The 17629-nt window shown below is 36.3% G+C and overlaps 1 protein-coding gene across 3 annotated transcripts in view; it reads left to right on the plus strand.

The window, feature by feature from the left end:
- Arid4b (AT-rich interaction domain 4B) overlaps positions 1-15410 on the plus strand; it is a 146675-nt gene extending 131265 nt beyond the window's left edge. For all 3 annotated transcript variants that reach the window (XM_010621972.2, XM_010621970.3, XM_010621973.3), the window contains 4 exons: positions 1530-1643; positions 3655-3870; positions 6819-6965; positions 13673-15410. In XM_010621972.2, the coding sequence (XP_010620274.1) occupies positions 1530-1643; positions 3655-3870; positions 6819-6965; positions 13673-13800 (605 nt within the window). In that variant the 3' untranslated portion in view covers positions 13801-15410. The remainder of the gene's footprint in view (positions 1-1529; positions 1644-3654; positions 3871-6818; positions 6966-13672) is intronic.
- The last annotated feature ends 2219 nt before the right edge of the window (positions 15411-17629 follow it).

Genomic DNA, 17629 nt, shown 5'->3' on the forward strand with positions numbered 1-17629 from the left:
TTCTTTTTTTTTTTTTTTTTTTTTTATACTAGGGATTGAATCCAGGGTCTTCACACTGAATTACATCCCCAGCCTTTTGTTTATATTTTTGTTTTGATGCAGGTTCTTGTTGAGTTACCCAGGATAAGCTCAAATTTGTGATCCTCCCACCTCTGCCTCGCAGATTGCTGGGATTACAGATGTGTACCCCCGTATCTGAGTGTCTTGTGCACCTATTTAGATCTTAAGTCCAGTGCCTTAACCAGTTGGCCATCCCAGTGACCTGTGCACCTATATATATGACCTAATTTTAATACATTTTCCTATTAAGGATATTGACAAATCCACATATTAAAGTAAAAATGTAGGCTCTACTGTATAGATACAGTATTTCCCTCTAAGGTAGCCTACATAAAGTTTTTATTTCTTAGAGAAACCTGGCAATTATTTTCAAGATTCTTTCAGTATACTCCATATATGTCACTTTATTTATGTTTCACTTACTTTATTACATTAAAACAGACTTAGAAAAAATCATAACTAAGGTGTGACCCATTAAAAACATTTTTAACTGGGCCAGGGATTTGGCTGAGTGGTTCTACTGCCTGCCTCACAAGCACAAGGTACCAAGTTCAATCCCTGGTACTAAGAAAGAAAAAAATAAACAACCAAAAAAACATTTTTAATTTAGGAAGCCATGTTATATATACTAATAGGCGATTTAATATTGGTTACAAGACCAATGGTAATTTATATAAAATGTGTTGTATCTGATACTGGAACAAATGGAGTTAGTACTTTATTAGTTTGTGAGAGGTAAAGCTTATTTTGTAGTCTCTGAGAGGGGGGGAATATATATATATATAAAAATAAATTAGACACAGAGACTGAGGACCTCATGATTAATACAGAGAAATGCGACAGGGATCTTAGTGAAAATTGGTCTTGAGCTAATTGTAGACATTATATATAATGTTTTAGAGTAATTTCTTACCAAGAAGATGGAATGTTTCTTAGGGCTACCATGTTGGGTTTGTAAATGGTATATGTGTTGACCAAACAGTGCCCTGGCAGCAAAGTTATTCTTGAAATAACTTTATAAAAACAAAAAAGTATGAATTATTGCTAAAACTAATCTCATTAATGTTATATTATTTGAAAATTATATTAATTAACATTTCATCTTGTAACTAATCTTAATTTGGTTTTACTGAATCCTAACCCATTTCAATTTTTATTTTTAGAGTACAGTGTATACTGTTTTTTAAGTACTAGACTCATAAACTCCCAGTACTATATTGAAAACTTATTTTCTTTTTATATGTGAATTTTCTAAGGTTGCTGCACACTTTAGTAAAACCTAACTTTTATTATGTGTTAGAGTTCAGCTTCATCAGTGATAATCTGTTAAAATTTTATAGCAGTTTTTGTGATAATTTATAAATCTCATAAAGAACATCTAGTTTCAATTTTTTTTTCTAAAATGAGGAAATAATACCTATGGAATGTTTGGTTTTATTTTGTGTTACTTAATTTCTTTTTCATTGTAGCCTCTGCAGGTCAGAAAAGAATGAAAGATTCTCAGGGAGGAGGAAGCTCATCAAAAAAGCAGAAAAGAAGCCATAAAGCAACAGTGGTAAACAACAAGAAGAAAGGAAAAGGCAGTAAGTGTGTAATCTCTCTCTCATTTTTAAAATAAGAAAATTACAGCCTGTATATTTCTGCTATTCAGAAAAGAGTTCTCTTGCTATGGGATAGTCTGACATTTTATTTTATCTCTATTCTTGATTTAAAAAAAAAACAAAATTTTTCTGATCCTGGATGAATTTTAGGAGTAAGTAAGCTGGTGTTACTCAGCTTTGGTATTGATTGCTGGTATGTTCAGGTAATCCTTTTCAGAATGATAACCAGCATAATGTAGACATGATGTTTATAGTATCGGGTGCTTTCTACTTGTTTTTGTATGTGTTACGTATACTTCAGTTATGCAATACTTTTATTACAGTGAAATTGATTGTTAGTAATTCTTCAAGGCAAAATCAGCATGGAATTACACAGTCAAGATAGCCTTAGAGGGATAATTCCAACAATTCCAGTCTGTGACGTTTTATCTTTGATGCCCCAAACCATGTGACCCGAGAGGCTACAAACTCCTTAGTGTGCGCCAACTAAGGACTTTATCAGTTATTATTCATCTACCTGCAGAGAATGTAATACTGAGGACTGCACATTTGATCTCTTCTTTTTGTAGACAACTAAGAAGCAGAAAATATGTAAAGAATTTTTTTTCAGGTGCCCCACACTGACCTCCTGCTGCTCTTCCAGGAACCTCCTGCCACCTCCACTGCCTGACCTTTGCTAGCAGCCGGTTGGCTGCACTTCAGTGCAGAAAAGGGTTATTCGGCCAGCTCCCTGAGGTTCTGCTGAGCCCCTATGACTTCCAGGCGGTGAATATGGCATTCCTTGGGGCCCAGAGGCTGAGGCAGGCCAGTGATAGAGCGGGGCTGAGCCATGGGTGGCTTAGCTAGGAATTGCCAGGGGCTCCAGAGCAGCAATGGGAGTGTTGGGGGAGGGAATTCTTATAAAAGTTACCTGTAAAAGAGTGCTGGAGCTTCTTTGTTCCCAAGATGTCACAGTGGGAGGAGTTGGCTATGTACTTTTACTATTTGGAATACCTTTTTGGTTTTAGTGTTTGTTTTATTTTTTTGGTGGCTACTTTTAATTGAAGAATCAGTAAATATATGCCAGAGTGGTCATCAATTATTTCATATAACTGCTAGCCTATTGAAGGTATTTTCTTACACTATGGTGGTTTTGTCTTCAAGATTTTACCATTTAAATGATTTCCTAAAAGGACTCATTTCCAGAGTTAGTAAATAACACCTATATAGAGATAAAGCCTTTGACTGTATTTGCCCATGTTAATTAATGGGTTTCTGCCATAGTAAATCAAAATGAGTTAACCAGAATAATTCGTTATAGAGAACTAATTCTGATGGAATTTAAAATAATACTTTATATCCTGAAAGAGGTAATTTGTATCAGTACCTGTCACCTAATCTCATGGCAGTCTCTCAAGGTTGGTTATTTCTGTCTTACTAGTGAAGCTTAATTAGCAAAGTCAAATGTAACAGTTGCTATACAGAATTCTGAATTCTTCATACATTTCTGAATATAAAATTTACAAGGGGGAGACCAGTGTTCTCTTTCATTCCACAATCTACAGTAGGAAGAAATTTAGTTTTTGCCCAAGGAATTGTTTATTGAATGTGGTGACTATACATCATTATTATTATTGTTTGGCCAAAAGAATTGGGAATCATTACATGCATAGAGCCTAAAGTATTAAAGTGAAGAAGGGTTTATATTGAGTCAGTTTAAAAGATGCTATATTCTGTGTTTCTAATAAACATAATAAAAATTGAGCTGATTACTATATATGTGATAGTCTAATGTAATGGAAGATTACTATAATTATTAACAAAAATATTATTGGCAGTTCAGGTAAGAAGAGATTGTTTTTCCTTAAGATACTTCTGCATTTGTATATGATTTTCTTGGATTTATAGGTAGATTGTTTACTGTAGTAAATTCAAATGCCTCATTTTAAATTGTCTATTAAAATTGTAACAAATTCATTGTTACCTTATTAATGTTTTCCTTTTTTTCCCTCAGCAAACAGTAGTGATAGTGAAGAACTTTCAGCTGGTGAAAGTGTAACTAAGACTCAGCCAGTCAAATCAGGCTCCACTGGACTGAAGTCCCATAGTTCCAAATCTCCTGCAAGGGTGCAGTCTCCGGGAAAATGTGGAAAGAATGGGGATAAGGATCCTGATCTCAAGGAGTCCAGTAGTCGCTTACCCAAAGTTTACAAATGGAGTTTTCAGATGTGTAAGTGAGATAGATTGGTAATTAAGCAGTAGGAACTTCATACTAGTTACCTTTAATGCCTATGCTCTAAAACAGAACCTATACCAATTTTAAAATTACTAGTTACTAAGTATAGACCTTATGTGGATCTTGATCTGAATATACAAATTACTCACAGCGATCCTCCTGCCTCAGCCTCCCAAGTGCTGGGATTACAGGTGTGCACCACCATGCCCAGCCCTGGCCATCTTGTTTTTTAAGGCCAAGCTGTATGTATTCTTAAGGGGTTATATTGTCTCTTTTCACAGTTGTCACAGTTGCCAGTACTTTTGGTCACAGAAAAGTTTTAAGGTAGTTGAGGCCTATCTCATCAGTGACTCTTTTTTTCTTGGTGGTACTAGGGATCAAACAAAAGAGTCTTCTGTGTGCTGAGCAAGTGACCTACCATTTACATCCCTAGCCTCATCACTAGATACTTTTGATACAATATGCTTTAGAATAATACAGTGTTTTACTGGGAACATGGCTCAGTGATAGAGCACTTGGTAGCATGCACAAAGCCTGGATTCAATCCCCAGCGCTACTGAAAAAGAAAAAGGAAACAACCATAGTGTATGGGATGGAGAGTAGATTGGGGTACAAATAAGTCAAGATTTGGCATAGATTGATAATTAAGCTGTCTTTGTAAGTAAGAAGGTGTTATAATTGTGGGGGGCGAGGGCAGGGCGCAGAGCTTCACTATGTAGTCCAGGCTTACTTTGTTTTCTTTCTTTCTTTCTTTCTTTTTTTTTTTTTTTTTTTTTTTTTTTTTTTTTTTTTTTTTGTACCAGGGATTGAACCTGGGATCGAACCTGGGACCTTGTGCTTGCAAGGCAGGTGGTGAAACCAACTGAGCTAAAAATCTCTGGCCCAGTCCAGGCTGACTTTGAACTTGTATTTCTCCCACCTCAGACACCCTAATGCTAGAATTGCTATTCCTGGCAAATTTTTAAAAGAATTTACCATGTATTATGAGAATATTGACTACAAACTTTTCCAGGTTTTAAAAATATTATCAATTTAAAAGTTAAACACATTCATAAAAAAATCTTTTAACAAAATGAGGACAGAAGAGAAATATTTATTCAGAGTTCTGTCATTCAAGAATATATACAATTTTTTTTTCTGATACCAGGGATCAAACTTAGGACTCTAGGTGTACATGGTGCCACTGAGCTAAATTCCTGGCCATTTATTGATTGATTGTACTGGGGATCAAACTCAGGACCTTATGCTTGTGAGACAGGCACTGTGCTGCTGAACTAAATCCTCTGCCCTAGAGTATATACAATATTAAAGCTGATTAGCAAGGCATTTTCCAGTAATCCCAATACTTGGGCTGAAGTAGGAGGATGGCAAGGTTAAGGCTAGGCTGGGCCTTTAGAGTTCAAGGGTAGCCTGAACTACATATCAATAGCCTGTGATAAAACCAAAACTGTTGGGGAAAGAATTGGCAAGTGACACGCACATAGAGACAAGAACTGAATGAAAGTAAAATAAAAAGTTTATTTTGCCAGAAAAGGGTCAGTCACATTTAAAATGGCAGTGCCAGTGATTGACCTCTTACTGGGTTGTAGCTCTCTTTTTATGGGTTTTATAGCCACGATCTTATTTAGGTGTTGTATTTTATTTTAAAAATTTATATTATCCATATATAAATTACAGTAATAAGATAGTTTACTTTAACTCAGATGTAACAATTTTTTATACTTAAGTTTATCTTAAGATTTTTTTAGCTATCTATTTTAGTGTACAGAAAGGAGGTGTTTAAGGTTAGGGAAAAGGCCAGATGTCTTTAGGGTCAGTGCCTCTGGTATCAATTTGAACTAAACAAAGCAGATTGTTGTTAAGAAACAGAAGTTATTTTATATATTTTTTAACATTTTGTAGGTTTTTAGATTATAAAAGTTTTTTGTGTTATTTATTTCTTTGTTTTTGGGGTAACTCTTTACCCCTCATTGAATCTATATCAATTATATGTAATGGGTAGCTGAGTAAGGGTTACATAGTAAGCTTTATTGGCTCTAAGGGCAGTTCACTCATGATGTCAGTTGCCTTATAAAGTCATCATGGTGAGTGGTGTACAAATTTAGCATTCAGAGGCTAATTTTTGGTCTGCTTATAGCAGCGGTGAATGAGTTTATCAATTACATTTATCATATTTATGTGTAATTTTTTGGATGCCCTTTTAAGGTATTTTGTATTTTTTGCAGGGCAGGAGTTTTTTTTTAATTTTTGGAGGGGGTCCTTTTAAACCTTTTTTAATCTGTAGAATTTTTTAACCTCTGAGGCCCATGCCTAGCAGTTGACTGATACTTAATATAAACATGAAAAGTTATTTTTTGTGACCAGCTTGTGTTTGTTTGTTTGTTTGTTTGTTTGTTTGTTTTGAGACAGCTTCTCACTATGTAGTTGAGACTGACCTGGAACTCACTTTGTAGCCCAGGCTGGTCTTGAACTCACAGCGATCCTCCTGCCTCAGCCTCCCAAGTGCTGGGAGTTACAGGTGTGCACCACCATGCCTGGCCCTGGCCATCTTGTTTTTTAAGGCCAAGCTGTATGTGTTCTGAAGGGGTTATATTGTCTCTTTCCACGGTTGTCACAATTGCCAGTACTTTTGGTCACAGTAGAACTGTTTAACCATATTTGTTTTATCTGAACAGTGCATCTTTTTTTGTGTAAATCTCCAACAGTCAAATATGGTACCAGGATTTTTGTAATTTTTATTTTTGGATAGGCATCAAAAAGCATTAGGGGATGTTTTTCTGGTTTTTATTTAACAGTTTTAAAGGTTACATATTTTTTATTAAACTTATCATTTTTAGGCTTATAAACTTTTTTTTAAAGTTTATCTGCTTCCACTTTGTTCTCCAGCCATGTTGTTTTCTCTTTTTGGTTTTAAAAATGTATTAAAATTTTTAAATTGGCAGCGGACCTGGAAAATATGACAAGTGCTGAGCGCATCACAATTCTTCAAGAAAAACTGCAAGAAATCAGGAAACATTATCTGTCATTAAAATCTGAAGTAGCTTCCATTGATCGGAGGAGAAAGCGTTTGAAGAAGAAAGAAAGAGAAAGTAAGTATTTTTAGCTTACTTTAACATTAACCAGTTTATAATTACTGTATAGTTAATGTGGGTTTATGTCTGTGTATCTTTATCCAGGTACTTGGATGTTTTCTACTTAATTTTCCTCATCTAAAAATAGGGAATAAAAAAAGACCTCAAATCCTAGTGTTCACTTTCCTTGGAGCTCACACTTGGCCCCCCAAAATTGATAATGTTATATAGTGAAAAGCACTATGAAGAAATTGAGGGACGTTAAATATTTAAATTTCATCTTTGTTACTTTATATAAAAAATATTTTTAAATTGACAGATAATCATACATCTTTAAAGCAATAAAGTGTAGCACATTTATACATTGTGCAATGATCAACCCAAGATATTTAAGTTACCATCTCCTGCATTGATCATTTCTTAGTTATGAGAACTTTGAAAATCCTGTATTTTAGCTGTTTTCAATTATATACAATCAAGTATTTTTCACTATATTACCCTTTGTGGCATAGTATACTAAAGCTTACTCCTCCTGCCTGGCTGTGATGTTGTAACCATTACTAATTTTTGCCTTGGCTCCCTCTGCTCCACCTCCCAGCTGTGGTAACCACTATTTGACTTTGTACTTGTGTGAGCTCATCTTGTTAGTCTTTACATAAGAGTTAACTCATGTGCTTTTTGTGTTTGGCTTGTTTAACTTATGATCTTCAGGTTCATCCTTGTTAAAGATGACAAGATTTTACCCTTTTTACAGCTGAATAGTATTTTGTTGTCTATATAACACATTTTCTTCATCCATTTATCTGTTAGTGCACATGCTTAGGTTGATTCCATGTCTTGGCTGTTGTGAACAGTGCTAGTAAATGAGAATGCTGTTATCTTTTTTACACACTGATTTCATATTCTTAGGATATATACTCAGTAGTGGGATTGCTGGATCATGTCTGTCTTACTTTTTTCTCATTACTGAAAGAAAATACCCCCATACCCAAAGTTAGAGGAGGAAAGGTTTATTATAACTTACAGTTTGTAGAGGTTTCAGTCCATAATCAGCTGGCTCCAGACCAGGTGGCATGACAAAAGAGCATCGCAAAGGAGGAACAGTTTGTGCTAGGTAGAATGCAACAAAACAGTGAAGCAGCAAGCAACAACAGCAGCCCCTCTTTCTGTTCCTTTTATTCTATCCAGGTTGCCTGCCTTAACAGCAATAAAAGCACTCGCGCCCGGGGTGGGCCAGCTTTAATCTTAATATCATATCCTTAATCCCAGCATGACACACTCCAGATCCAGCCACCTCCAAAAAGCTCCACCTATGACTACATCAGGCTTTGGGAGGGACATCTAGATACAAGCCATAATAATGTAATGTTGTTAAGTTTTGAGGAACATCAGTACTGTTTTGCATAATGGATACACTAATTGACATTAACATTCCTGCTAACAATGTATCAAAACTTTGTGGTTGCAAGGCAGGTGCTCTGCCACTGAACTAAATCCCCAGCCCAAGTTATTTTCTGTTACAAATCATCAGAACATTTTCAGTAAGACCTGAAATGTTAAGTAGAAGTAAGAGAAGTAAAATCTGGGGGGAAAAGTCATCTTACTTTGCCACAGACTAGGTAACTTGAATATCAGGGCTTTATTTTTATTTTAGTTCTATACTTTGTTTGTTTGTCTGTTTTTTTGAGACGGGGCTCACTAGTTGAAACTGACCTGGAACTCACTTTGTAGCCCAGGCTGGTTTTCAACTCACAGCAATCCTCCTGCCTCAGCCTCCCCGAGTGCTGGGATTACAGACGTGTGCCACCATGCCTGGTTTAAGTTCTAAAGGCGGCTAAAACTCCAAGGTTAAAATGCCACCAGGCAATTTTGTTTTTCTTGAGGCCTATCATGTTTATTCATAGATGGGTGCCTTCTTGACAAGGCACATGGCCACACATGGCCTCTGTGTGTGCAGAAACATTTCAGATGCCGCCTCTGCATACAAACACCAGTCTTATCATACGAGGGCCCTACACTTGTTTTATTGCCTCTCTGTCTGTGAATACATACACATTAGCAGTGAGGGCTACAACATGGAATATTTTAGGAGTGCCCAAATGAGTTCATAACAAAAGTTCTGGGCAGAGTGAGTTGCATGTATCTGTAAGCCAGGGTTCCTCATGTGGCACTATGAACATATTCAGCCAGATTATTTTTTGCTCTGGATGACTTTTCCTTTGCAAGTTAGGATAATTAACATTTCTGGCCACTCTCCATTAGATGCCAGTAGCACTTCACAGTGTGACCACCAGAAATGTCATTACACATTGTCATACAAACTCATTGTGGTAGTGGTGATGGTGATTGTGGGGGAATAAAATCAGCCCAAGTTAGGAACCATGACTCTAAGGTCAGAATGCACTTGGATGACTTCTGAAGCTGTTATGTTAAAACTGTTGTGTGAAAGTGGAAGGGTTATCAGTAAGGTAAGCAGAGGGCAGATCATAAGGGGTCATGCAGGCCAAAATTAGGAATTCCATTTTATTCTAAGTGAAATGTGTGGGCATTTAGTTTAGAAAGTTTTAGAGAAGAAAATGACATTTTTTCCCCTTCTCAGTACCAGAGAATTGAACCCGAGGCCTTGCACTGAGCTACATGCCCAACCCCCCTTTCAAACTTTTTTTTTGGTACTGGGGATCGAACTCGGGTCCTTGCATTTGCGAAGCAGCTGCTGGAACCACTGAGCTAAATCCCCAGCCCTCAAACTTTTCATTTTAAGATAAGATTTCATTATGTTGGTCAGTTTGTCCTTGAACTTGGGATCCTCCTGCGTCAGTCTTTCAAGTGGCTGAGATTATAGCACCCAGCTGATGTGATCTGTTTTTAAATATTATTGTCTGCTGCATGGTACACGTGAACTATAGAGGGGACAGTGGTAAAAGTTGATGATGACAGAAGTCATTCGTTAGTTCACATAGGGATTAGTGACTTAGAGCAGGATGGTTGAATAGAGATAGAAAGCAGTTAATGTCAATTTAATAGCTTTGCTTATGATTGGATGCAGTGGATAAAGGAAAGAAAGAAATTGAGCGTGATTTCTAGGCTTTTGACAGGAACAGCTGGACCCATCATGTCATGTTTGGAAATGGGGCAGACCTAGAAAAAAATAAAATGTGGATTGGGAAGTATAACTGGGACAAAATGTTGTGTTTTAGCTATGTTAAATGTGCCTTTACACATCCAAATAGAAATACGAAATAGAGTTAGATACGTAAGTTTGTAACTCTGAATTTAGGACTAGTATGTCATTTTCAAATCATTGGCTTCTCCATAATACTTCAGTTATCAAAATGGTTTTCATAACCTCAGTATTTTAGTAGATCTCCTAGGAAAGAAATACGGGTACAAGTATGGGGCAAGCCAGCTTTTAGAAGTGGGGATGAAGCCAGGTGCAGTGGTGCATACCTGTAATTGAAGCTGTCTAGGGTGCTGAGTCAAGAAGGTCACAAGTTTGAGTCCTACCAGGGAACCTTAAGTGACTCAACAAGACCCTATCAAAAGAAAAAAGAAAAAGCACTGGAGGTGTATTTCAGCGCAGAAGCCTAGGATTCAATTTAAAAAAATTATCAAAAAAAAATTTTTTTTTTGTTTGCAACAGTTTGATTTGCAAGTAAAAACATTTGACAAAATTTTGTTTTTGTTTGCAAATTCTACATTGGGTGACAAACATGACAGTGGCCATCTTTCCTGCACAAACCCAAACACGACCATTTTTTCCAAAGCAAATTAAAACAAATTAAGTCCATAAACCTAGGTACCACGGTATTTGATGTCATGAAACCATTTAAAAGTAATTAAAAATTGGGCCAGGGGATTTAGCTCAGCGGTTCAGTGGCCTGCCTCGCAAGCGTTAGGACCCGAGTTTGATCCCCAGTACCAAAAAAAAAGGTAATTAAAAATCAGTTGTAGTGACGGGATTTAGCTCAGTGGTTCCGTCGCCTGCTTCACAAGAGCAAGTTCCTGAGTTCAGTCTTCAATAATAGTTAATTATTTGATTTTACTATAGTTTTCACTGTTATGTCAGCAAAGTCTTTTGTTTTTTAAATAGAAGTTTCTTATAAGACATGGATCCAGAAACAGCTCCTTCAAAACAGTGTTCTATTTGGTTAATCAGATTCCCTGTAATGAGTGATTTCTGCTAAATAGATGCTTATTTGGGGGAGTTAGCATTTTAAGTTTTTTTGTTTTTGTTTTTGTTTTTTTGGTACCAGAGATCGAACTCAGGCCCTTGTGCTTACAAGGCAGGCAGCGAAACCACTGAGGTAAATTCTGGGCCCTTAGCTCTATTTCTAAATACCATTAAAAATCTGTATAAAAGTGTTGCTGTGGTAACTAAAGAAATGCAAATCAAAAAAGGTATCATTCTTAGGCAAAAGATAAAACAGTAATAACAAAATTTCATATATGCATATATACAAATCTAAAATAATTCTAGGAGAGGTATAGTGAAATTTATATCTATAAATTACTGGAAGCTTTGCATAGTTCTTTGAAAACATTTTGTCAATATATTTAGAGCATAGATAATTTCTCTTTTGAGATTATTTCTGTAGGAAAAATATGTAGCCACGAAAGTTTATTACACAAATATTTTTATGTCAGATTGAAGCTGGGTACAGTGGCACATAACTGCAGTAATTCCAGCTGCTTAGAAAGCTGAGGCAGGGCAAGGCCAGCCTCGGCAACATTAGGAAACCCTATCTCAAAAACAACAACAAAAATAACAGCAGGTAGAAATCCTAAGATTTATGATCAGCCAGATATGGTGGTGTGTACACCTGTAATCCCAGCTCTGGGGATGCTGAGCCAGTTGAGTTTGAGGCCCACCTTGGGCTACATAGTGAGACTCTTGTCTGAAAAGCAAAACAAAAAATAAACAAAAAAATTTTATGATCAGGTTGAGGAAAATAAAATATTTAAAATTTTGTTTATAGTGCACAAAATATTTGACTTTTTTTGTTGGTAACAAAGAAGGTTAGGAATTAAATGAATTTCATGTTATAAATATAGTTGATTACCATTCAATCTTAGAAAAAAAAAGAGTCCTGTATACTGACATGGAATAATCTCTTAAAAAACATTGGTGTTTTTTTGTTTGTTTATTTGTTTGTTTGGTACTACGGATTGAACTTGGGACCTTGCGCTTGCTAGGCAGGCAGTGGCACCACTGAGCTAAATTCCCAGCCAAAAATACATTGTTTTAAAATAGCAAGAGGCAGAGGTCGTGGTGTGCACCTGTAATTTTAGAACTCTGGGAAGCTGAGGCAGGAAGAATGATAGTTCAAGTCTAGCTTGGTCAGCTGAACTACTGTGCAAGACCCTGACCTAAAACAAAAAATAGTTTGGGGAAGCCCTGGGTTCAATCCCGTGGCGGTGCGGGGGGAGACGACACAGTTTTCACTCCTGATTTTAAAGGCATTATTAAATCTACAAATTTTTTTTTTTGTACCGGGGATTGAACTCGGGTCCTTACGCTTGCAAGGCAGGCCACCGAACCGCTGAGCTAAATCCCCGGCCCTCGATAAATCTACAAATTTTCAATTTGCTTATCATACCTGAAGATTCTAGTGGTAAATTTCTCTAGAACAGGTGATGCAGACAACATAGAGATAGAGAGACAGTAAATATTTTAAGCTGTGAGGGTCACCAGGTCTCTGTAGAAACTACTTAGCCTGTTGTTGATTGAAATCTCTCATGATGCATAAACAAATGAGTATGGCTCTATTATGGTACAATTTTCTTTACAAAAATGTAGCTATGGGACAATACTTTTCCATCTTTTTTTCCTAGATTTTTAAAGAATATGAAGCAACTGGTAATAATGAGGCAAAGATTTCCATTTCCAGTTTACTCCCCTGTATTGAATGAATGGGCATATGATCCTTTAAAAATACTCCTTTTTAAGTACTAATTTGTGACCGGGAGAGGACTTTTCTGAGGAAAATGTGCTATTTCCTTCATAAACCAATTGGTGGAGGATGCAGTTGTTGAACAATGGAGGTTTTTTCCCCCCAACTTAGCATCTTTTCTTTTTCTTTTTTTTTTTTTTTTTTTTTTTTTTTTTTTAGCAGTCCTCAGGACTGAATCCAGGGAGCACTGAGCTACATACATCCCCAGCCCTTTTACATATATACATATGAATATGTATGAGATAGGGTCTCATTAACTTGCCAGTGCTGGCTTTGAACTCTGGGTCCTGCTGCCTCAGCCTCATGTAGCTGTGATTATAGGAATGTACCACCATGTCTGGTTAGCCTCCTATTCTTATAGCCATTTAAATTTATGAGAAAAGTCCAAGTGCAAAAGGTGGAGGATATAGTAAGGGAGGAAGTATGTTTTGGGTAGATTCTAGACTTTGCCTGTTTGAGTCAAAACTCTTTTTGCAATTTGTTGCAGAAAGTATATTCTACATTGCTTACTGACTGGACCCACAATTTTTCTCCCACTGTCATCCACACAGAAGCTATCCTTGGTCTATACTTTTTTTAATTATTTCTCCCCTGTTTGGGCACCATTTAGTTGCTTGAGAGATGGCTAGGTTTTCCTTTCTTTACGTTGTGGTACAGAGAGAAATGATTGCTTTTTTAGGCGAAATCATCTTGAAGAATACAACAAAATTTTAGTTTCTTTCTGTTGTTAGATATATTATATTAAGCTCTTGGTATGGTCTCCCTTTCCTTTAGGTGCTGCTACATCTTCCTCCTCCTCTTCACCTTCATCCAGTTCCATAACAGCTGCTGTTATGTTAACGTTAGCTGAACCATCAATGTCCAGCACATCACAAAATGGAATGTCAGTTGAGTGCAGGTGACAGCAGGACTTGCTAAAGCACTTTGCACTTAATGGCTATTGAAGGCCACATCTTTTTTTTATACTGCACAGTGGCACAAAAAAAAAATATATCAGACAAGCACTATTTTATATTTAAAAATTGTTTCTTGACAAGCTGACTTGGCACTTAAGTGCACTTTTTTATGAAGAAAAAGTACAATGAACTGCTTTTCCTCAAGCAATAATTGTTTCCAACTTGTCTGGGAATTGAGTGTCTGGTAACTTGAAGGCCTTCCACTGTGTCAAATGGAGGCTTTTCACTGCCTGTAGAGACAATACAGTAAGCATAGTTAGGGGTGGGCCAGAACATGCTAAGATAACTTACTGTATATGTATTCCCTTGTATTTTGTTAAAAGCTGGAACATTTGATATTTTTCCATTTATTTATGAAAAATATGAACCTATTTTCATTTGTACAAGCTAATTGTTTTTTAACGCAAGTCATCTTAAGGTGGCTTTAATTGTATAAGTCAAGCACATGTAATAAATTTAAAACCTGTAGTTAACAGGATATCAGACATCAATCCTGGTAACCAAATATTAAAGATTCTCTTTAAAAAGGACTGAACATGTTTACAGGTTTGAATTAGGCTAAAAGGTCTTGCAGTGGCTTTTCATGCCCCTTCAAATTGGAACGGAACTACTGTACTTTGCCATTTTTCTATAAATCAGTATTTTTTTTTAATTTTGATATACATTGTGTGAAAAAGAAAATGGCTAATAAACTGTATTAAATCTTAAACAATGTATAGATTGTACTTAGCCAGTTCAAAGTGTATATTTATTCATAATGAATTATAACAGTTATATTTTTGTGTTTTCTTGTAAATGTTTCTTTTTCCCTTAAATACAGATAATTCATTTGTATTGCTTATTTTATTATGAGCTACAACAAAAGGATTTCAGGAACAAACTTATTAGTATGGTTCAAGGTTGTTTGTATGAACTGTCTCAGAAAGATGGTTGTTATTTTAAGTATAAATAGCTAATTGGGGTGGTAGGTCTATAAAATTACATGCCTTGTATAAAATCCAAAAGGAACACAAAATTGTTTTTACTTGTATTGACTTTATGTTATGATTCCAATCTCTGTTCTGTTTGGCACTTGTATTTAATTCTTCACCTTTGTAAGACATTTGTATATTGCGGATGTGTTCATTGAAGCTATTTAATATCTGGCACTGTTAATACACAGTACTTTACTGTACAGACTGTTTTACTGTTTTAATTGTAGTTCTATGTACTTTTTTTGAATGGGGCTGGCATGTTTTATTTGTTTTCTGGCAATAGGACATGTGAGAATTTTGAAGCGTTTTGTTGTAGATGCTAACGTCAGAAACCTTAATCCTTTACATTCAACTTTTCTAAGAAAAGCATTTTCAGTCTTGTAGTGTGTGCTTACAGTAACTAATTTTGTTGAAAATGGTTTCAAGTTACTCAAATTTGTACAGGATTGTAAAGATTTGTTGACAGCAAAATGTTGAAGAAGCTTATAGAATAAAAACTATAAAGTATATATTAGGATCTGCAAACAATGAAGAATTATGTAATATATTGTACAAATGTAAGCAAAGGCTCTGAAATAAATGCCATAGTTTGTGAATCCTTGAGTTTGTTTCTAAAGGATTAAATAATTTTAGTTCATTTTTCCATGTAATGACTAGAACATGTAGCCAATATAAATAATCACAAGGGGTTAACTGACATCAGAAAAAGGGGAAATTCTACCATTTAAAAAGGAAAAGTCCATTAACCAGGTCTGGGAGTATAGCTCAGTGGTAAAGCACACACTATGCACAAGACCCTGGGTTCAATCTCTAGCAGCAAGAGGGAAAAAGAAAGATTCATTAACTAATTAAAGGGTGTTTTTTTTTTTTGGTACCAGAGATGGAAGTTGGGTCTTCCCACTTGAAAGGCAGGCAGCAGCACCATTGAGCTAAAATACCTGGCCCATTAAAGGGTTTTTTAAGGCCTTCTTGTATCTTTACTATACTATTCTGTTTGAATCTGAATGTAAATATTTTTCTTATGATCTGAAAATTTGTCCCCCCCCAAAAAGAAAGATCAAATAAAAAGCTGATGCAGGAAGATCACACGTTTAAGTGACTGGACAGTTTAGTGACTTAGCGAGACTTGTGTCTTAAAAAAATAAATAGGGCCAGGGATTCAGCCACCTGCCTCACAAGTGCAAGGTCCCGAGTTCAATTCTTGGTAAGAAAACCAAAACAAATAAACTATTGCGTCCTAAGTGCTGCCAAATTTTTTTCCCCCTGGAACATTGGAATACATAACCAGCAGCTATTTTTTTAAAATTTAAATTGGCCCTATGTGGGTCTCTTACACATGACTCTGCCCTACTCCTATTACATGGTGGAATCAGCTGGGCATGGTAACAATAGTTCTTCACTGCCACCACTCCCTTCATTTAGCCCCCCCTCCCCGTATATAATTGGTCTGTGGTGGTACTTGGGTGGTAGTGATCTTTTTAAAATTTCTCCATTGATTTTAGTATGTATCTGGGTTGCCAACCACCAATTTGAACCAAACCTTTGAAAATCAAAGATCTAGTTTTTGGTTCATTTAATGAATTTTCTCGGAAAAGAAATTCCTTTTTTTTTAAACAGTAAAAAAATAGCCAGGTGTGGTGGTGCATACCTGTAATCCAGCACTTGGAGGCTAAGGGAGGAGGATTGCCATGAGTTGGAAGACAGCCTGGGCTACATAGTGAGTTCAAGGCCAGCCTGGACTACACACCTGTCTCAAAAAGCCACAACAACCAAAGAAAAAAGAAACTACCACCAGGCATGGTTGACAGATGCTTCTAATCCCAATTGCATGGGATTCTGAGGCCCGAGGATTGAAAGTTAGAGATCACCCTGGCAACAATAGCAAGACCCCGTTTCAAAAGAGAAAAGAAAAATCACAGATTCCTCTTTCTAGAGCATCTTTAGGATGGCCCTTTATTTTAATGGATACTCGTTTAACATTTTAATTTTTTAAAAATGCTTTGTGTGTTTATTGAGCCAGGATGTTACAATGTACTTCATGCTGGTCTTGAACTCACTATGTAGCCCTGGCTGACCTTGAAAACTCTGTTTCTGCCCTTGAACTCTGCAGTCCTTCTGCCTTGCCTTCCAAGTGCTGGGATTACAGGCATGTGCCACCACAATAGGCAATTTAACTTTTTTTTTTCTTGTACCTGCGATTAAACTTCAGAGCTTATGTTTGCCAGGCAGGTGCTGTGCCACTGAGCTACATCCCTGGACCCCAACAATTTAACTTTTAAAGGATAAATTTTAAGTCTTCAGAAAAGTGCTTTCCCCCAAAATTTCCTGGAATACTCCCTGGAAATGCTCTGGAAGTGTATTGTCAAGTATACTTTTGAAATTATATAGCATGTTACCTTCTTAGAATAGTTATTACAAAGTTTGAGGTTTGTGAAGGGACATTTGGCTAGTTTCCTGTACTCTGTTGTCAATCTTCATCACAAAATTCTAGTGCCGTGTACTTAGTGTGTTATAAAAATGCTATGTAGGGGAATGGTTCCAGATTTTCTTGGAGTTATAGTCCTTGTTGCCCTTCTCATCTTCTCTAGAGGAAAGTTTGAGAATTATATCATCAGAATTTGACCTAATCTACCTTTGGTCACCCAAAGTGCATTTTGTTTAGTTTACCTTGTATGCTAAAACTAAGATGCTATATTTTTCCCCAAAACTTGCATTCCTACTGAAATAACCTTGGTCTATTAATTTTGTTAACTTTGAAGTTACAATACAGTAGAAGCAGAATCCAGGAAACCCGTTTTTAT

The sequence above is a fragment of the Fukomys damarensis genome, unplaced genomic scaffold (genome assembly GCF_012274545.1).
Source record: "Fukomys damarensis isolate Sample0158 unplaced genomic scaffold, DMR_v1.0_HiC HiC_scaffold_10, whole genome shotgun sequence".
Classification (NCBI taxonomy): domain Eukaryota; kingdom Metazoa; phylum Chordata; class Mammalia; order Rodentia; family Bathyergidae; genus Fukomys; species Fukomys damarensis.